We start from the raw sequence: 21,745 nt of genomic DNA, 5'->3' as shown, positions 1-21,745 counted from the left end.
AAACCATGTTTCCAGCACTGCTTTCATTATAAAGGGCCATTTCAAGATTCAGTAGTTTGCATTTTAGGCTAAATGAATTTATGAAATAAGTGATGTGTCTCTCCCCTTAACATGTGTGAAGCAGAACCAACTCTAATAAAACCACTGAAGCTGTGGCAGGAGAAAAATGAGTGGTGCTAGTGTCTGCTCACGTTCCTCCACGTTAGGCCTGTCTGATCACCTGTGGGTCTGGAGGCTGCAGAATTGGTCCCCAAGAGCAGAGTTGCAGAAATCATCTGGCACATGGCATCTCAAGGAAACACTGGGAGCAATGCATGACACAAGGAGTGGGGGGCAGAAGGGATGGAAAATTTATGGTCAGCAGTCCTAGTTCTCACCAAGCCTCTGTTTTGGAAAATGTTATCATTTTATGGAGCATTAAAGGGGGAGTGTGGGGAAGCATGGGAGAGGCAAATGGCTGAGGATGTCCTTGCTGCAAACCTCCTGGAAGAGAGTGTGAGGGTAGCAGGAGCTCAGTGAGTATTTTGATAAAGATTACTCTGTATGTACAGAGATGAAAGAAAAGTACTTAAGTGATCAATAATGCTTCTCAGTGATCCCCAGTGTTGATGGGGAAAGTCAAATACAACTATGGCTAAAGAAAATTGTTGGTATGAAGATATGAGCTGGGAGAGTGGGGAGAAGAATCAGAAGGGCCAAGAAACCCAACCCAAAACAAAAGCACCAAATTCAACCTCCCCTGTACAAGGAAAATATGAGCCCTACTCTTTTTCATACATAATGTCTTTCATATAAAATTGTTGTTGGACCTCTTGAGTGGGCCCATTATGCTGATTTTAGTAGACAGACCCTGAAGAGGAAAAATGGCATCTAATTATCTTAATTTTATTCAGTGCTAAGCAAGCAGCTGTGTACATTAGTACTGGGCTGAGCTTGAGTTCAGCTTCAATGTTATTCTTTCCTAATTCAACGTTCCAACCATAACAAAACTGTGTCAGAGTGTCAGTGTAACATACTAATTGTAAGCAGACAGCTTTTAGATTTGCGTTTTTTATAAGCCTAAAATGCCACCAAGGACAAAGGAGCACTGATTCAGCTCTGTCTTTCTAACCACTGCACTTCTCCAAGTACCATGACTTAGAAAATACTCAGTTTTCATGGGAATCTGCAGCTGATGAACTATTATTTTGAGAATGGGGAAGTGTTATGTTCCAGAAATGCCATGCTAGCTGCAGCTCGAGGCTGCCACAGTTGAGTTTGAAGCCAATGACACTGAGTGTATTATTTTTAAAATAATTGGGGGGGGGGGAACTATTGACATTTAATTTCTTCCTCCTGAGCCGAGGCGAAGAGTTTTTCTGTTTTGTGGCTTCTTGAAACAATGCCTTGAATACATACAGAGTTTGTTACTGTATTAAAAATATAATTAAAGGGAATGCACCCTGTTTCAGGAAGGTTTTTAAAAGGGTACATTTCTTTGATGTATTTCGGGAGTCACTGAGCTTTATGAGATCACTGGTTTGTAATGGCTTCCCCTGGAAATGAGGAAGAGTTGTTTAAGAGATCTAACTCTGAATTAAAATGCCAGCAATCTAGGCAGGAAGCCAATCTTACAGGACATTATTGCCATTTTAAGATTCCAAACCATAATTTGTTTCTGCTGCAAATATTTCTTATGCAGAAGGTAGTTTTAAAACATCCATCTTTTCTCTCCGTGGGTAATCATGACTTCCATAGAAAAACTGAATGACAAGAATCTGTAGCTGAGCAACCTTGAAAAAGATTTTGAAATTGCTCATTGTATATTTAGTCTTCCAAGTAAATGCTTGTCTTTGATAGTTTGAGAGCATGTTAGAAGTGAATAGCCCTGATTCAGTGCTCAAACTATTTTAATATCCAGCTACCTCACTGATTTATCATTTAGTTGTGTCAAATAAGTTACTCCTGATTGGCACCTTTGTAAGGAGGAACAGAGCACCCCCATCTCCCAGTCCCTGCTGCTGTCACCATCAGGCTCAGCTGAATGCACAGTAAAGTCTGAAGCATTTTACACTTTTACTATAAAATAAGATATTGGTTTAAAGTCCTGGCCCTACTGAAAGGCCCATGGCAATTGTCCATCATTTTTCCTCTCTGGCTTTCTCACCACCCCCCAGGGAGGCCAAGGAATTTTTCAGTCCTTTCTTTTAGGGCTTGTTGCAAGCGGAATGGTCTCTATCAACTCTTGTGTTCAGTGCTCAACCAGTTGTTCTCATCCACAGATGTTACTGTAAAAATGATGGAAGATTTAAGCCAAAGAGCAAAATTATGCTGCAGGAAAATCATTGTCTAATAGCTCAAACTCTGTGGTCTTTGGAAAATAATTTGCATAGCAATTGTACGTGCTTTCAAATTGTGGAATTTGTAGGATTTCTTCTGAAGGCCTGAATTGCTTTTTGCCTTTTAAAACAGAGCCCTGTGCCTGAGAGTGTCCAAACACTCCCTGGGCTCTGTCAGCCTTGGAGCCCTGACCACCTCCCTGGGGAGCCTGGTCCAGGGCCCAGCCACCCTCTGGATGGAGAAACCTCATCCTAACATCCAACCTGAACCTCTGCCAACAGCCTGCAACAGGTGTAGGTCCTGTCAGAGAGCACCTCACAAAGAGCTGTCAGTTAAAAGGATATTTTTCTGCAAATCTCTTTGGAAGCTTCACTACTCAGCTGAAGTTCAGGGCAGCCCTCGGTGTAACTAGAATATAATTGTTTATATAATTCTCTTTGTTGCAAGGTGATTCTGTCTCTTTTGTGGAGACTTTCTTACCCATACTAATGGAAGTGTTTTGTTGAAGTCTTGATTAATTTCTGCAACTCATTACAAGTTGTTAGAGAAACACTTTGCTGGTGAGAATGCACCTTTGCTGGTGCCTGGCTGTAAACAGCAGCTCAAGCAGCCTGGCTGCTTACTCACCTGTGGTTTTGGTGGCAAATGGAGGGTTCCAGGCTGGTGGATATTGCTGTGCAGTGGAACATTGCAATCCCTGCTATTCCCAGGCTGAAGCTCTGTGTGTGTCACTGTGCTGCATAATCGTGTGGAGCTCGACAGGAGTATGACTAAACAGAACCATACATTGTCATGTTCTGCATCTATTTCTGGGCTGTGATTCATTCTGGGCAATTTAGTGAATAGCAGAGAGGAAAAGGGAAGTTCAAAAGAGAAATTTACTGCAATGTATGTTTTACCCATTTGTACTTTCTCTTTTGCATGGGACTGAGGTGTAGGTGCTCTGGAAGAATTTCCCTGTGGCACTGAGCAGGTTTGAGGATCTGTCCCCGAGTCATTCTCTCTATCTGAGACAGTCTCTTTGGTCATTTATTCAAAAACCTGTGAGGAATATACCCCCTTACAGAAGGGAAAGCTGGACAGGAGAACCCAGCCTGGCTCATTTGGCCACCTTGTCAGAGAAAGAAATGCCTAAGGAGAGGTGTGGTTGAGATAAATGTGAGGAGAGCTACCAAGAGACACTGTGGAAAAGACTTGTGTATAACACACATGGGACTTGCCAAACCAGAGCAGAGGGAGGTTACACAGAGCTGAAGTGGTTTTGTAAACAAATCCATAATTTTCTGCCAGGAGGTGATCACAAAGCCAAGCTTCCTGTGAAGTGTTCAAAGCAAAGTGGGCTAGAGGTGTAACTGATGTAATAAAGCAGCTTTGCTGACCCCTCCTAAGTGATGTCTTACTTCAGTAAATTTATTCTGCAACCTTTATCAGTGAACCATAAAATGTCTCTATGCACTTCTATCATCAAAATTTTAAATTCACTGAGAAATAAGCAACACAATTTTGTTCTTATAGGAGCAAGCAAAGATAAAGAGGTAGGGATTCTTGTTTTACCAGTCTGTGGAAGTTTATAGCCCAAAGCAAAGCCCATCCATCCAGCATAAGAATAAGAATAGTTGTATGGCAGTTCTGATTCTGAAAATGTTCTACCTTGCAGATCCCTGAAAAGCAAATGAGAAAATCACTTCTGACAGGCTCATGAGGAATATTACAAGGAAGCTTCAGACGTCTCTGGCATTCTTAACCTGGTCATCAAAAAGGAAATCTTAGTGAGAAATCCTGCTAGATTCAGCTCCATCATTTACAATTGAAAAGGCTGCAGTTAGCACACAAGTTCACACATTTTCATTTCTCTCAATCATTTCTGGCCATTTGGACAGACATAATTTGCCAAACATGCAAACATTTATGTTGTCATGGCATTTGCTTTCCATTGCTGCAGAATTTTAGGAAATAAATCAGGGAAGTTAGGGGGTCCCTAAGGTGCAAACTTGAAATCACTCAGAAAATTCTACTGAAAGCCATTCAAGCTGCAGGATCACTTCAAGAAGAAGAAAAAGGAAAGATGCAATGTGGTTGCTCTAGAAGTTAATCAAGAGCTCTAAACTAAGGAGGCACAGCAGGAATATGCTCTATTACACCATAGCATGGGCCAACCAAATTAGCTCTAATAGAAGTTAAGTCCTGGACTAATACTGGGGAAACTTGGGGTTTGTTCTTTGATGTGGCTCAGGCTCATTGGGACACCTCAGACAGCTCATGTCATGTTCAGCCAGGTATTTAACTCCATTGCAGATACATGCAGAGGAAAAATGGGTGTGCTGATGTTACAGTTAGTTTGGTGTTAATGTGGATTTTAAATCCTGTTAATCAAGAGACTTTGAAACAATTTTGTTAAAAAATAACAAGTTTTTTTTTCCTGAGTTCCCTATGGATTTTACTCTACAAAAGTATCTTTAAGGAGGAAAAATTTTCTCTTTTCTCTCTTTCTCTCTTTTTCTGGTAGCTATCAGTATGTCTGATGTTTTTGAACCAGACCAAATCTGTTCCCTTTGTTTCAGGGTGCTTAGGAACTGTGGTTTTACTTATCATATATTTCAAAGCCTGCCTGGTGCTATATTAGTTTCCACAATAAATTTCCCAAGGCAAAGTGACAAACCAGTAATTTTTCATTATGAATCAGCTATCCATGAAAGATTGGATTTAGGTCAAAATTTATTACCCTATGGAACTGAAGCCAATATTTAACATAATGTCAGCTATCTTGATATTAGAGAATTTTAATGGCTATGCAATTTTATTCAATGATGAAGTTATTTCAGTTGTGTAGTGTGTGTCTGGGCAATTTGATATACAGAACCTTGACATGAAAATTGGATAAACATGGAAAATGGTGATTGATTGGTGGAAGGTTGCAATAATGTCTGCCTTGATATACCTTTTATTGTTAAATTATTTATCTAATGCAATCTCCTACACTTTTAGTAGTCTTTAAGTTGGCATTAAATCGATGTTTAGGTCTTCACAGTCAGAAAGGCCTCATAACTCAAACTGATAAATATCTTCTAACACATCAGGAGGAATAATGATCCATCTTAATATCTGAAAGTAAAAAAGGTGTTATTCTTTCTATGTTCTATGAATCCCTATCTTTATTCAGATAGTAACTAAATCTAGTGAAGAGTGAATAGGAATGTGAGTTCCTTTCTGCCTCAAAGGCAGCAATAATTTTGAAAATTAATGCTGGAATTTTATTCAAATAGTAGGAGGCTTTTCATTTTTTAAGGTGGAGATAGGAAAAAAATTATCTTATGGAAAAATAGAATCTCCAAATGAGTTTTCATCTTAAAGCATTACAAATTTATTTCAACTATGCCTAAAACCACCCAGCTGCAATAACACAGAGGTGCCCTAAGTACACCTTCAGTGCTTGGTAAGTTTGTCCAGAATTCAAGTAGAATGTGAAGACCTTGCATCATCCCTGAATAATGCATTGCAGAGCTGCTGAAATATTTTTCATCATTTGCATAAATCTTGTGTAGAAGTAATTGTGATTTGACAGTTTTCTTTTCATTATCTGAGTTGAGAACTGAAACCTGTAATTGTTAGCTGGCCTAAACTGGTGTAGCTTCATTTGGATAAAGCAGTGAACCAAACCAACCCTACAGCTTTTCTGAAATGCCATCATCTCCCTTTCGAGCAGCATCTGCCTGTGCTGAGGCAAAACAGAGGAAATCCTGCATTTCTTCAGACTAATTGGATTAAGCAAGACTGGAAATTGTGTAATTCTACATAGGAGACATTTAGGAGCCCCCAAAACCTCCAGCTTCAAAGGGCAGTTTTTGTATCAGTTCAGGCTCCCTACCTGGGCCTGTTTATTGCTTTGAACATTGCAGATTTATTTTATGATTCGTAATCATCCATAAAGAAATTCAGCTGTTATTTAAAATGCTCTGTTGGGAACACTCAGTAGTTATTAATTAATAATGCATCAGTAAAGCAACAGAAGGGCAGGTAAAGCTGCAGTTACAAGTATTGGCTGGGTCTCTGCTGCCTTCAGAGTTGTGGTTGTGTCTTGTTTCCCCAGGGTTAGCTCATCCTTGTGACTCTGGGTTCTCCTCTTCATACTCCAGGCACTTTCTGTAGAAAATACTGACTGGTGCATGAATTTATCCACAATTAAAAGTAAATCAAAATGCCTGTTAACATTAACAGGTATAAACTTACTCCTAACGTTTTTTTCAGTGCCAGAAACCTGTCAGGGACTCTTGAGAACAAAAAAATCACTCAGTAATTTCTTTTAAATGAAGAAAATTTAGGGGTAAGTATAGAAAAAGAAAAAAGCACACTACAATCTACTTTGAAGTGCTTTTATATATTGCTAAAGAGTTTTATAGATAACAGTGCCAGTGAGGATCAATGCTGTGAATGTCAGTGCAAACCTGGTGTCCGTGGGGTTAGAGATGGACGAACTGAATGTTGCTGCTTTTGAAGAAAAAAGAATGAATTGCTTGGAGATTTCCTGTACCCCTGCTGGCCCAGAGCTGAGCTCTGTTTGGCAATATTTTTTTGTATTTTTGCTTTCATGCTGGTTACCACTTTTGCAATGTGTCCTATTTTTGTGTAGTAATTGATAATCTGGAAAATTTACTTGGTGTGCAAGATTTAATATTAGGTCCTGCTGTCATGCTGACAATGAATTAGCTTTTTGGACTCTATCATATGTTCTCAGCAGGCACATATGTAATTAAAATGAGCCCACGTTGAGTTTCATATTAACACTCAAATCACCTTTGGCAAAAGGTCTCTGTGTTCTTTTGGGATTATACTCTGGGGCAATGTAATTACAGTGTCAAGTATAATTTTTACCTTTAAATACTTCTTCATTTACAATAATATTTAACTTTTCTATACTGGTTCACCTTTGCATTTATAAAATGATTTTGTTCTTATAAAAATGTTGCCAGCACAGGCATTCTATTTCAGATGTTGTCTTCAGCTTAACAAAGTTGTGCTGTTAAACAGTAAGGATTTGGTGTCAGGAGGCATTGGATTAGTTTACATAAAAAGTCATTCCAGAAATTATTTCATAAAGTTGGTACTTGCTGTGATAATAGGGGCAGGGTGATCCAGTCTCATACAAAAAGGGTGAGAAGGAATGGTGTGTGTGTGTGTGTGTGTGGATAAACAGTTCACCTTCTAGCAACAGTGTCTTGAGAAATAATATGAAGAGATTTTTCATCATTCTTTTATCAAAATGATGATCAAATGATCATCATTCTTTTATCATCTATCAAAATAAAGATAGGGGGAATTAAATTATACTTGAAATAAATTGCAGCTCAGGTGTTTTTGATTCTTTTAGCCTTAATGGAGGATTGTTAAGGAGGCTCAAAGTTAATCTGCATTTTTATAGATCAGGGATTGTTCAGAACTGGAACATGAGCAGAATTTTGCTCAGATATGCTAATTCTCTTTTGATTCTGATTTTACACTGTCCATTCTCCATTGATTTCAGAGGGGCTGCAGAGTAGGAGATGGACTGAATTGAATTCAGCAGATGAACTGAATGAAGTTATCTTGGTACTACTCATTCACTACCTCCTTCCCTTAACCAATAATATTTCTTCTTGTCCCAATTACAAATCATCTTTTCCTGTTCCCTCCCTGGGTGTGCTGGGTGTCTGAGGCTCTGAGCTCTGCCCTGCCTGTGCAGGCCATGGCAGCCCTGAGCCCCCGACAGCCAGGGAGCTTGGGGTTGTTACTGCAATCCCCTGCCAACATTTCTTGTTTTTCCTGGGCTCTTTCTTAAATAAACATGTCATTTTACAATCTGTGAGATGCTCCTTGCGTTTCACACATTTTCATCTCCTAAATTAGGTTTACTTAGCAGTTTTGCAGCCAGTTGATGATTTTCATGCCCTACTGTACCATAAAAGCCAAGTTGTGAATGAATTTGTTTGGGGCTCTGTCATTTAGAGGAGGAGGAACTGAATTACATCTCAACACGAGTTGTTTGAGTTTGTTTTTTTTTTTTTTAATTTTTCTCTTTTAAGCCTCCCGTTGTGATAGAGATGATCAAATAGCTTGTGTGTGAATGAGAGATGGCAGGAGAAAAACCCAAATATGGGAAAACAATACTGCTGGGTTACATCTAGACCTTCCAAGCAGTTTTTAGCACTTGTTTTACCTAATTAAAATGCATAGCAGCTTGGATGTGTGCCCTGTCTCACAGTGTGCTGCACCTTTAAGTTATTCTGGAGATCCACACTAATGCCCAGCTCCCTTCTGCCAGGCTCCCAGATTCAGAGGGGTGGGATGAGCTGTGCATGGGCAGAGCCTCCCTGTGCCCAGGTCCTGCTCAAACCCTGCTCAAACCCCAGGCTGGATCAGTGCCAGCTGCAGGAAATGGGAACTGCCTGGGGCCAAATTTAGTACCTCTGGCTGCTGACGTGAAATGAAGTTGCAGAATGGGAAGAGAGACTGAGGGGCAGAGTTAAGATAATTTTAGAAATTATCTCCATTACTATTTTTGTCTGTAAAAAGTCAGCATGAATTTCTTTGTTTCAGATGTTGCACAGATACTCCTCTTGTGCAGTATAGAGAAGAACCTTTTACAAGTTACTGTTTGAGCAGCTCCCTGACATCCAAGGGCCTCATAGACTTGTTAAAATCTGAGAGAAATTTATAGCTCATTTATAAGTTATGGTATTCTTGCGAGAATGCATTTTGCATACAAATTCTCCCCAGATGCTTTTAACAGCAGCCAGTAACTTATTTAGTCAATAAAGTGATGTTTTCTGCACATTGGATTTTTTTAACAAAACTGTAATGTCAATTGAAATACAGAAAAATCACTTTATGTTGCTTTTGTTGAACATTTTCTGATGCTGGCAATTTGATTTTTCCCTTTGTTTTCCTCTACTGGTATGTTAATGAGATCCTTTTATTCTGTGATAGAGTAGTGCAGTGCAAGTCCTTTATTTTAGCAACAAGACTCTGCTGTTTTGTTCTATCCTTTGCCCATCACTTTAAGTGTGAATATCCATCCTCATGAACACCAGTCCAAACAACTTCCATGAGAACATTTAAAAAATCAAGCTCAGTTAATTCATTCTAATTTGTTCCTTGCTGGCAAAGGCTTTGTATTGAGAGCTGTTTTCCCTGCTGTTTCAGAGGGGTGAGTGTTGAAGTGCTGACCCTGCCAGATGTGTCAGGGCTCGGGTTTGGTGCAGCTGCAGCTGGGCTGGGGCTCTGGAGCAGAGCAGGTGTTCAGCAGCTCCTGCTCAGTGCACGTTTCACTCGCACAGAGCCCGTCACAATGAACCATGCAATTCCAGATATGATTTTCAAGGCACCCTAATTGGATTAGAGGGATTGTGTTAAAGATATGTTGGCTATGAAATGTTTAGAGGATTAATGCCCGATGGTTTTTTTTTTTTTCTTTCTTAAACCATCTTTACTAATCCCTCTTGATCAGAAGCAGCTTCTGGAAAGCGTTCCAGCCAGGAAGGAGAGCCCAGCCCTACCTCACCCATCTCCAGGAGGAGAGACATGGGCTGTTATATGCACTGCACAGACCAAAACTCCCTTTTAGTCAGATCCAGAGTACTCATCGTCACTGCTGCTTTTTTTTTTTTTTTATGAAAATGTGAATATTTATGTCCTTAACATTTTCCATATTAATGAACAATTTTGGGGTGTAAGGGTCGCCTGTGTAAGAATTAACATCCATCTGTTTTGTGTTTCAACCTGTCTGTATATGCTAAAATCTAGCTCAAGTAGTGCAGTGTCATTTATTAATCAGATGCTATTGTAACTGAGCACACCATACAATTACATTTTTGAAGTCTGCTGAAGGAACTAGTGTTAATTGCTTACAGTAGAATCTATTTGCTGGTGGAAGTGTCACAATATAATTAAGTTGTGTTCCTCTGTCTGGCAAGCAATACACTCAGAGAAGATTGGTCCTTTTTTCCTTCTCTGTTGAGTAAAATTATTCCCATTCCACAATAACCCTTTATGTAGTACACATGGTAGCAAGGAGTACAGATGCTGTCTGGAAGCACAAAAGCTGATCAATTATAAAATAATTCATGTGTTACTTTTCACATGGGCAAATGAGAAGTACTTTGGGTCATTTGACAAAACCATTGCTTGCCAGTGTCCTCTGACATAATGGATATTTGACAACAGTTATGTGTCAAAAAATCAGTTATGCTGAAAAATGTATACTGAGTGGAGAAACTGCACTTGTTTCTGGGGGAAGCTTGTTTTTTAGATGTGCTGTTTTACTTTAAATGCTTCAGTTCCCTCTGTTTCTGAGCTAATCTGCCAGTGTATACAAACTCAAGGCATATATGTATTTATTGTACCTACACATACATGAATCTGATATCTGACACATCTTTTATTGCCACAGTGTGAGATTCTTAGCAGTGCTTAGTCTTTGAAACTGGTAAAGTGTAACTCAAAGGGATGCAGGAGAAGCAGATCCTGACAGCTTTGCAGGGAATCTGCACAGACCTGTGCCATTTATCTTTTCTCTCTCTTTTGACTGTGCTGTGAAATTCCCATTAATTTCACTCACACTGCAAGTGCCAGCTAAAACATGAGGCTAAACTTTCCCATTTTGCACCATGTTGGCACAGGGAACAGGAATGAGGGGTGATTTTTGTTTCTGCTAGCGCAGCCTTTATTCTCAGTACCTAACTTGACCTTTTTAAACTAGCTATATAAAATACATGTGAAAGTCTTTACTTTTTGGGTCTGCTTCCAACACTATGTTCATAATTATCTTGAACAGAGAATAAAGGCAGACTCTGTCCTTCCAATTCTACATTCAAAAAATAAAAGACAGATGTAATGGAATCTCAAAGGGAGGATTAACTTTGAGTTAGCAGACCAGATACTCATATGGTATAAATTCACTTGGTCCTGGCCTTACACCAGCTGATTGTAATGATTAAATGTTAATTTCTTGAGGTTATTTGGGAGAAGAGATACTTTACACAGGACTTGAAAGATGACAGCACAGTAAAACAGAAAGGGAAAACATTGATCAGGCAGGTAACAAACATGCTTTTATCTACCTATTCATTTCTTGGTAGTCTCAGCAGTACATAATATCTCCTGGGAGGTTATGTGAAGTAGAGATGTGTGTAATTGCTTGTGTTTTCACTCCTTATTGATTATTCTTGCTGTGAGCATGAGAGGAAGAGATGGTGTAAAGGTTACGGCGTGCCAGTCTCCAAACACACTGGAACAGACACTCCAATCAGCAGAGGCTGTTTCAAATGCTAATTTGAACTATAAGCCTTGATATACTTCTGTTGCTGTTTTGCTTAGTATTTGTTATGTTGGTTGTTCCATAGTAACTGATTGACTTTGAAGTTTCTGTTCCTTGAAGGCTTAAACTTCCTGATGATTTTAGGCAGAAGAGAAAGTCTGAACTGAAATAAGGGCATTTTCTGCATTTTCTTCTTGTCCTGCACAAGATATCTAAAGGCTTTTTGGAGGGAAGGGAGTGAGGTTCTTCAGAGAAGAGCTGACTCCAAGGCCCATTGTTGGTTTTGGCGTGAAGGGTGGTGAGGCTGTCACTGGTGTTCCAGTTGGGATGTGATCCATCTGCAGCAGGAGGGCTGGCAGCCCCTGGAGTGGAATTCAGGCCACCTCAATCAGTAGTTGATTGTTCAGAAAATGCAAACTGTGAATGAGGTTTTATAAATGTTTCAGTCTGGCTTTGTGTCATCAGTTTTCTTGGGAGTGGTGACTTCTCTTGTATGACAAATTCCTGTTCTCATCAGTTTGGGGCTGTTGATGGGAGCATCCTTAGCAACAACCAGTGGTGGATAAGATAACTAAACACATGCTGCATTTCAATCCTTTCACTTCTTGCCTTCTGTAACCTTTCCCCTCCTAACAAGCACAAGTCAGCTCTTGGAGCACAATTGTCTCCTCCTGCAGTGAGCTTTCTGTCAGAGGAGGGTGGCTCCACATGGTGGGAAAACTCTCACACCTGATGTGTTAGCCAAAAAATACAGGACTGCTGTTCTCCCTTTTATCTTGGGTGTATTGTCATGGAACTGGTGCACTCAGGAGCTGCTCCACAAGTTCTGACTCTGAGCTGGGAATGGGCTGTGGGTTTGTCCTGAGAGCCAAGCTTGAAAATCTCTTTTATTTGAATTTCTTTCTAAGGCTGTGTGACAGAGGCAGCTGTAAATAGTGGTCTTCCTCTTTTTTGTGGTTTCCAAGGGTGTTACCTCTCTAATGTCAAATCACAGAGTTAAAGAATGGTTTGGGTTGAAGGAACCTTAAAGATCATCCTGCCATAGTTCCACTAGACCACATTGCTCAAGGCCTTATCCAACCTGGCCTTGAACACTTCCAGGGTTGGGGTATCCACAGTTTCCCTGAGCAAACTTGTTCAAGTATGTCACCACCCTCATGGTAAAGAATTCCCTCCTAATATCCAACCCAAATTTCCCTTCTTTCAGTTTGTACCCATTGCTCCTTGTCCTGTCCCTGCAGTTCCTGACCACAGAATCCTTGTGGCTGCTCTTGGATCTGCTTTACATCTCTGAAGTCCAGTAATGTCACTGGATATCGTAAAAATAGCCTGATGCTCATTTAAAAGGCATTTTGTATTCACCCTAATAACACTGATCACGATGTGCTAATTGGCTGTTAATTGATATGATAAACACTATTATTACAAGATTCATTCTAATTCAACATTAATTAATTTACTGTTGCTTTTGAGTGTTATTTATTCATGGCAGTCGGTAGGAATAGGGAGAAAATGCTTGACTAACACACTCCAGCAAAACTACAAATAATTGAGATTTGTCTCCCAGGAATGCTAGCATTTCCATAATTAGGATAGTCAGAAAAGCAAGCTTGTTACAGAGATGATTGGCCTGCCTAGATAAGTATTGTAGTAAATTAAGTTTAGCGTGTATTGCAAGTGCAGTATAGTGGAATCTGATAATTACTTGGTCATTTGCAAATCATAAAAATGGTTTCAGTAATGATTCAATACTGACTGCAAGATAGAACAAATTTTTTGTTTGAAATATGGTAGGCTGCTTCAAACCAAATGCTGCTTGCTTTTGCTGGATATTTAGTGAATATGAGTGTGCTGCTGCTGCACAGATACATGGACCCTGAAGGTTGATTTTGAACAGTTCTGTGTTACCCAACTGCTTTTGCAGGTTTGTGATAGAAAAAATATCTGTCCTTGTTCTCAAGGTTTTTATATTTCTTCATTTACAATGAATTCTGCAAATCATGTGAAAAAAAACCCCACATTCACCAAATTTTCTGGTGCATGTTGTTGTCTGGATTTGTGTAATGGATGATGTCTGCTCCAATGGGTTCTTAAGTGAGTCTTGGAAATGCTGCATGCAGCACAAATGTTACACAACTGTAACAGGAGGATGACAAACCTGGGGTGGAAGTGGTTTCTTTTAAATTCCCAAACTGAAAAATATCTTTAGGTTTTTTTCCCCTTAGAATAAAATAGAAAAAATCATCATCTAATAATCCTGCTGTGAATATGAAACAGTTCTACATGTATTCTCTATCTTTCTACCTTTCTTCTTTCATGCCTTTTATTTTTCTGTTCATGGACAGCAGAACTGAACCCACATCTGTAATTGCAGTGAGTTTCCCTTTTTATATAAATTTTTCAGGGATGCAGAACTGCTCATCAGCTCCCAAACTCACTGTAGAGGATCTCCCAGTGATCTCATGAAGGGAATTTCCATCTGTGAGGCAGTGACTCTTCTCCTCTGACTGCCCTAAGTTTATGCTGTCACCCTCTGAAATGATTAAAGAAGACACAAAATGCCCACATCAGCAGCTCCTTTGTTCCAAGGCAGGGCTTCTTCTTAGCATGGAAAGAACATTACTGAAATCTGTCTCTTTAATGTTAAATGCAGTAGCCACTGAGTGCTTCTAAATTATGTCTCACTGCTTCCCTCCTGCCTTGCACTGATTTCTTGCTTATGGGTTACTTGATCATATGAAGTTACAGAGGATCATAAATAGTTCCTGTAATTTTTGATAGAGTCTGAGTCTGAAAAGTTGTAAAACAGGGTTGTTGACATAAAACATTACTGCAAAAAAATGGAACATACACTCCTCAGTAGCAGCAGGATTTCTGAAATTTTTTCCAAAGTGCTCAATGCTAACTTAGAGATAAAAAGTACAGTTAACAGCAGTTTTAAGGAAATCTACAGAACACAACTAGCAATGCTTCATTCTGTAATCATAACCATCCCTCTCTAATCCCCATGCCTGGGGTTCTGCAGATGATCATCTCAACTGATGTGACCTCTCCTACTTTGCTAAGTTAAAACCCACAAGGAGAAGCTACACCTGTGACCAGTCATGGCAATTCTCTCCTTCAGGAGCTTGGTTTGCTTAGCTAGAGCCCCTCACTGGCCTGGGCAGTGGATGGGCTCAGTGGGCACACAAGGTGCTCATTCCACTTTATGGCAGAGATCTTATTGACCAGAGGAATCTTCTGCACAGTGAGCAGACCAGAGACCAGTGGGCATTTCACATATACATAATTGTAATAATTTAAAATGGATATATGTAATCAGTGCTCACCTGCAGTCTTTTCTTTGACATGAAGATCTCCATGACTGAAGATTTCCAGGACCACCATGGAAACAAGTGAATAATTTCTTAGACTGGAAGTGAAAATTGGCATGTCAAAGGTGGGGCCAATGTTGCTAAAGAAAGTTTTCTAGGTGCTGGCATCGGAAAAATTGTCTTCACCTAAGTACAATTAACACACACTGTGCTTCAGAAGTCACCTCTCCTGTGCAGGGTGTCCTCACTGGAGCAAGTCAGACCTTCCCCCTTGAGCCTGATGGCAAGAGATGCCCTTGCTGAGATGGACACTGGGGCTTAGCTCCAGCAGGAGCTCTGGCTCAGCCCAGGGCAATGCTGCTGTTATCAAACCCTCAGACAAAGACTTCTCTCATCAGGTCCTGGCTCACTGGTGAATTGCTCAGTGACATTTTTTGTGGTTTTTATGTAACTCTCCAACTACTTCTATTACTAGGTCTGATACAAAATTTTTGTGTCCTAAATGAAAACATGGCATTTATTTATTTATTTTTGGTCTTGCCACCATTTGAACAAGGCAAACCTGTTTGTGCTTTAATCAAAATGGAAAACGTTTTTAGATAGAAGCCAAGCCTGGAAATTTTCAACCTGCTGTGTTGTTGAGTTGTGAGCAATTGAAAAGGAGTTTAGAGTGGAAATCTGAGTTCAGCAACTACCACTCAGCTGGCTGTTGCAGAAATGGTCCCACTGAAGGGAATGGAGCTGCTCTCAGGAGTTTAAATAGTGACTACAGAGCTCTGCCTCTTTGGAGTGATTATGGCTCATAGTCCTGCTGTAATGACAGGGCTCCTGATTGCATTTATGGATGTAACAGCAGCAAATACTCTACTGAACTGCACAGCAATAACTCTGCTAATGTCCTCTGTCCACTGATTCATGGACCAAGGCTCAGGGTACACACAGAGCTCTGCTCAGGGGGACTCAGCAGCATCCAGGTATCTCTGGGCAGGGGAAATCTGCTGGACTGCCAGGACAATACCAAACAGAGAACAGAAGGTGATGGATTGATTTACAAAACATAAGATGGCTCACAAAATAGATTGAAAGATTGCTTTGTGCTGCTGGGGAAGTGTGATCCCATTAATTACAGGACAGGTAAGAGATCAGCAGGCTGGCTCTGAATTATATTGGAGGATGATTGAGCAGAATGTGGCATCACAACAAATGTGAAAATGATTGCACTGTCTTCATTATTCTGGAATTCAGTAATACTGCAACAGTTGAAGATTAAGCACTTAATTAAGAGTATTGATTTCTCTGGACATAGAAAATACAAGCTAAAATTGCACTAGAGCTGAGATTCTCCTGTTGTCTTCAAAACAGGTACTGGTTTTCCTGCTAACACATTGATGTCAGGCCTGTCAGGCTTTGAGCAGGAAGCAGAAGTGGAGATTTTACTTTTCTTAGTAAGTTTGTGACAGAGCAAAGTGCTGTGGTTTTGTTTTCAGTGGAGGCAGCCCAATAAATGCTCTTGGATACAAGGGCTGGAAGATGAGCTTGGGTGTGCACTTCCCCTTCTGCTGAGGTTCCAGTTTCTCTGGGGCAAGGCAATGTGAGAAGCTGCTCTTCTGTCCTCTGTTCCCGTTGTGTAAAGAAACAGCAAACTTTGAGGAAGCTTGAGACAAGTCCTGCTTCAAGGGCAGGGCTGTTTCACCTGTGCCAAAATGCCATCAAGAGGATGTTGCATTCACTCTGACTCATATGTGCAAAGCAACTTTGAGGGTAGAGCTGTGCTCCCAATATGGAACTGTATCAATCATATTCTTCATGAGTTTTGTTTTACTTTGTGTTAACATTGTGGGGGTTTTATTATGATTTATAAAGCACTGATGGTTTTTGTTTTACTTTCTATTGACATTCTGGGCTTTTTTTTTAAGGTTTATAAAGCACTGATCTCTGTAAATTATCCCAGGAAAAGGGAATTCCCTAAACATGTAGGTAACTTCATTCAACAGGCAATACTCTCACACTCTGAGAAGCTTTCTTGGTGAGATGGAGTGACCTCCAGTCCCACTGAGACTGCCCCAAGTGACCTGTGCAGGAGGAGCTGGGAATTCTCTGTGTTGGCTTGGCGCATTTTCCTTGGAAGGGCAAATGATGGAATGTTGAGAGGTGACAAGTGTGGTGAAGGCTGGGAATAGGGAGTGCTGCAGACCTGTCCATGCATCTTCTGTAGCTGCTGGGTGAGAGCAAGGTGATCTTGGCAGCTGCTTTTTGCAGGACTGAAGTGACTGAGGGAGGAGATGGAATCATCACTGAGGCTCAGCTTTAGTGCATGGGGAGAATGCAGGGTAGTGAGGTACCCAAGTAGCTGTCAAGTCCAAGTGCTTCTTAAAATCCATTTAGATTTTTATCACTAGTGAATGGTAGGATGTTAAGTGAAGTTATCTGATGCATTTTCTGTGTATCCTGTCCCAGCAGCCTGGAGAGGATGAGCTCCTACCTGAGGCAGCTCATCAATATGTAGGCACTGACATGATGAGCTGGACCTTGGACTGCATGAGCTTTACAGAAATGAAGGAGCTGGAGCTATTCAGGTCTTGACATTGCTCATACAGGTCTGAAGTCCTGCTGTATTTTTTAGTAAGCAGATCCTCAACTGAATGTTTCCTGCCAATTTCATTTTCTTTGCAAACCAGGCTGGTTCTTTATCAGTGAAGTAGTTGCAAAATAGAGGGTGCTGAGCAGCCATGAGCTAAAACCAGGGAAGTGACAGCACAGAGCAAAGTAGCAGGTAGTCTGACAGATGGAAAAAGTGTAGCATTCTTCCTTTGTGAAACTTCAGGCAGCCACAAATAGGATTACATTTAAAAAGCCATAATAGTATGCAGGTGGTAAATGCAAGTATAAAAATCCTAAATCTAAAAGAGAAGGAAGGAAACTAGCACATAAAAAAAATGTTTAGAGAAGGAAAACAGAAGAGAACAAAATAAGTCACTGCAGGAATTTATTAGAGAAAACTGATGCAGTGAGGTGGCATTTCAGGTGAAAATTTGAGAGGATTTTGTTCTCAGTAATTGCTAGATAAATGATAGTGTGGGTATTGACAGCAAGTTAGATTAAAATAAAAGGCCCACAATATGACTATTTTAAATTCCCCTCACCTTCTGCATATCATTGCAGAAAATCACTGATTTCGAAAGAGAGGTATCCAAAAACGTAATGAAAACCACTAAAAATATTTGAGTTCATTGATGGGACATCATCAGCTTGAAATGAAAACAGTTTAAAAGAAAAATGGCTTGTTTTTGCAATTGCAATTGCCCTTCATTCCCCTGTCAGTTCTCTTTGCAAGCACATTTTCTTTCTCTCACAGTCCCTTTCTGTCCCTGTCACTCTGCAGAAACCCTGAGCACGTGCATGGCAAAGCTCATCAGCTGCACAGGAGAAAACAGTGGAACTGGGCATAGGCCAATGGCCATAATAAACAAACTGTAAATTATAGAATAAATTAAATTTAGGCTATCTTTCTAATGTTTTAATACTCCTCTGAGTCCTAGTGAACCATTGGTGGAGGGTTTTTTAAAGAAATACCATTTAAATTATTTGTGTCCCGTGTAAAGTTAAGAATGACTTATGGGGCTGGAAATTTCCTAATTTCTGAATACAACAAGGAGCAATAAAGTTGCATTAATTTTGAGCAGCACTACTGCACAGAGATGTTCCTTGAGGGGCTATGAACAGGGAGGGTGTGTTCCATGGGGCTGGGAGCCTCTGGGACTCTGTGCTGTTGGGGACCTGTGTGTGCTCCTGGACAGCGGCGCCGCTGCCTTGTAGCCCTTGTCACAGTCAGCAGAGAGCCCCTTCTAGGCACAAGGGACACCTCTGACATGTACAGCTTCCCTGGCAAAAACAGACTCTGACCTGGAGAAGTGTGCCAGGGAAGCTCTGCTGAGGAGAAGCTTGAAGGGAGAGTTGTGGGAGATGTTGAAACCATTCCCATTCCCTTCTGGGATGTGCTGCTCCCATTGCAGCAGGATCTCTCTCCCATGGCTGAAAGTGTTTCAATTACTCAAGGGCATTTCAGTACAATTCAGGACATCATATTGTCCATTGTTTGATCACCTAAACAGTGCTCTGCAAACATTCAGTTGGTCTGTTTCTTCCAAGTTTATACTACTGCCTTGAACAAGGAGGAGATGCCCAAGGAGGATTAGGCAAAGGTCTTTTTTCTGTGTCCAACCTTTATTTTGTAATTATTACATTTAGAAAAGAAGAAAGCTTTTGGTATTGTTTCATTTTACCAACACATGTTTCCAGTTTCAGAAACCTGGGGAAAAGTGTCTTTCCCTCTCTCTTAGCCTCACTTCACTCTTGGCAAATGTCTTCCTTCATGTTCCTTACATCAAATCAAACAGACACAAGCATGTGTTTTTAATAAGTGTAGGAGATGTTTTGGAAGGTGCAGTGGGCTTTGTAGCTGCACTCAGGCTGTCTGATAACTGAGCCCAGAACAGCCTCAAATTTGTCCTACATTTGCCTGGAGCAAATGTCTCCACTGCCTGCAGGAGGAGCCTTGGGGTGGTGGGGATGTGGAGGTGGGAGGAGAAACGGGCATCACAAAAGGCACTAAGTGCAGAAACTGGTAACAGCTCAGATCTTAGAAATTCAAAAATTGTACCTCTTGGCAGGGGGGCCTCACATCAAGTATCTTTTAAGGCAACACTATTCCTTTCATTTAAAAAATAATAAAGTTAAAAATTGCAAGAGGAAAATTTGGGCAGGAGGAAGATTTTTGGCTTGGAGGTACTTTCCTTCCTTGTCTGCTAATATTCAAAATTTCAGGTTCTTTCTAAATCATTTTTGTTGAGAAAGGTCCTTACAAGGTCAGAGCACTGAAGAATGGTGTTGTTTCATTGAAGAATGAATGTTGTGTTTTGGATAAAATTATGTTTTTCTTACATTGTGTTCTGGTTTTTGAATTGCAGAGTGGGTACACAAACCAAAACCAAAGCACTTTAAATTTCTTATTAGAAATGTCCCTCCAGCTCTTCAGTTTATCTGCACATCCTGTCTGAACCTCACACTGTGGTGTTTGCTTTAGAAAAGGAAGGCCAGAAATTACTCAGTTAAAATAAAAATGAACAGGTATTTTAAATTGTATTGGAAGAGCCCCCCTCCTCCATGAAAAAGTGAAGACATGCAGGTTGCATTTAAATGTTCCAGGGCACATCTGCTGTTACAAATGAATGCTATCTGTCAGTAATCCTCAGCAGCTGTTCAGTAGCAGAGTCCCACCAGCTTCTCAGCAGAGCTGTGCTGACCATGGGAACAAGCAGCTTTGGCTAAACAGGGGGTTTCCTTCTGAGGGAACACCAGCCTTGCCAGTGTTTGAATAGTTTGGGCACGAATTACAAACTTGGAGGGGATTCCTTTGAAGGTTCTGTACTCAGGAGGAGCTTGATACAACTCATGAACATCTGGGTACTTGTCTGTGCTTGTGCAGCCTTGTTCAGGATGGTGCCCAAGGGGTGAAAGGACAGCCCTGTGTGGGGACAAAGGAGAGGGGTGCAGACTGGATGGGACACGGGCTGCACCCCCAGAGTGCTCACCCTGCCCTACAAAGGCCTTTGAAGAGGGAGCCAAGCTGGAATGTGTACTGCTCTCTGCACCCTGCCCTGTGGATACGCTCAGAGATGTCCTGTGTTTTGTTTTTGAACAGGAAAAGCCAACAACAATGTTCAGTGGGATGAGGACTCCGTAGAGTACATGCCAGCCAACCCAGTCAGGATCGCATTTGTCTTGGTTGTTCATGGCAGAGCTTCCCGGCAGCTCCAGCGCATGTTTAAGGCTATTTACCATAAAGACCATTTTTATTACATTCATGTTGACAAGGTAATATATCACTGGTTATAAATTGCCTGTCTCACCATCTGTCAGCCTACCCATCCTTGTCATCTTCTTCATCTTCCCTTTACCTCTGCTGCATAAAGTGCACGTCACTTTTTGTCTCTCCATCTGTTACATGTTTGGAGCCCCTTTTTTTTTTCCCTTAAATTTTCTTTCTTGTTATCTTATTTATGTAACAGCCTTCATTTCTCCTTCTCTGTGATGAGTATCTCCCCTTGTCTGTCTGTTGTACATTTAGTTAGCAGTAACTGATAAGTTGGTGCAGAGTGAGGATGGAGAGCTGACCTGAGGTGCCGTAGGCTAGTGACACACTGTAAAAGGGAGGTGGTGGCAGTCACCTCCTTTACAAAAGCCCTTTGGGATCTATGATGACAAATGCTGAATAAAGCTAATCACACTGGTTAGTGATTATTGTAGTTGGTTCTCTGCACATTTAGCAAAAGAAGGTTGTGTGAAATAGAGGGCAAAGCAATGGCAGCACTCAGTGAGTCAAGAAGCAGGGTAGGCCTTTAGTGAACAGAGGGAGAGACAATTTTGGACTGAATAACTTGAATGTCTCACTCTTCTCTCCTTAAAGCGATCCAATTACTTGCACCGGCAAGTGCTGCAGTTTGCCAGCCAGTACCCAAACGTGAGAGTGACCTCCTGGAGAATGGCCACCATCTGGGGAGGAGCAAGCCTTCTGACCACCTACCTGCAGACCATGAAGGACCTAATGGAGATGAGTGACTGGCCCTGGGATTTCTTCATCAACCTCAGTGCTGCTGACTACCCTATCAGGTACAGTGAGTATTTTTAAGGATGCACATGTTTTGTTCCTAAAGGATGTGTGGAGATAAGCAATGATAAACAATGACATGTCTGTGCTGTGCTGCAGGAAGCAGAGGAGCAGTTTCTTTTGTTTTACACCAGAAAACTCCTGTTGGTGAGCTGG

General features: G+C 40.9%; 1 protein-coding gene across 2 annotated transcripts in view; it reads left to right on the top strand.

Moving 5' to 3' along the window:
* The window catches only part of XYLT1 (xylosyltransferase 1), a 176,959-nt gene that overhangs the window by 91,965 nt on the left and 63,249 nt on the right, over positions 1 to 21,745 (top strand). For both annotated transcript variants that reach the window (XM_058035241.1, XM_058035240.1), the window contains exons 3-4: positions 20,624 to 20,796; positions 21,389 to 21,591. In XM_058035241.1, coding sequence (XP_057891224.1) covers positions 20,624 to 20,796; positions 21,389 to 21,591 — 376 coding nt within the window. The remainder of the gene's footprint in view (positions 1 to 20,623; positions 20,797 to 21,388; positions 21,592 to 21,745) is intronic.

The sequence above is a fragment of the Melospiza georgiana genome, chromosome 16, assembly GCF_028018845.1.
Source record: "Melospiza georgiana isolate bMelGeo1 chromosome 16, bMelGeo1.pri, whole genome shotgun sequence".
Lineage (NCBI taxonomy): Eukaryota > Metazoa > Chordata > Aves > Passeriformes > Passerellidae > Melospiza > Melospiza georgiana.
This window is presented reverse-complemented; position numbering and strand designations above follow the sequence as displayed.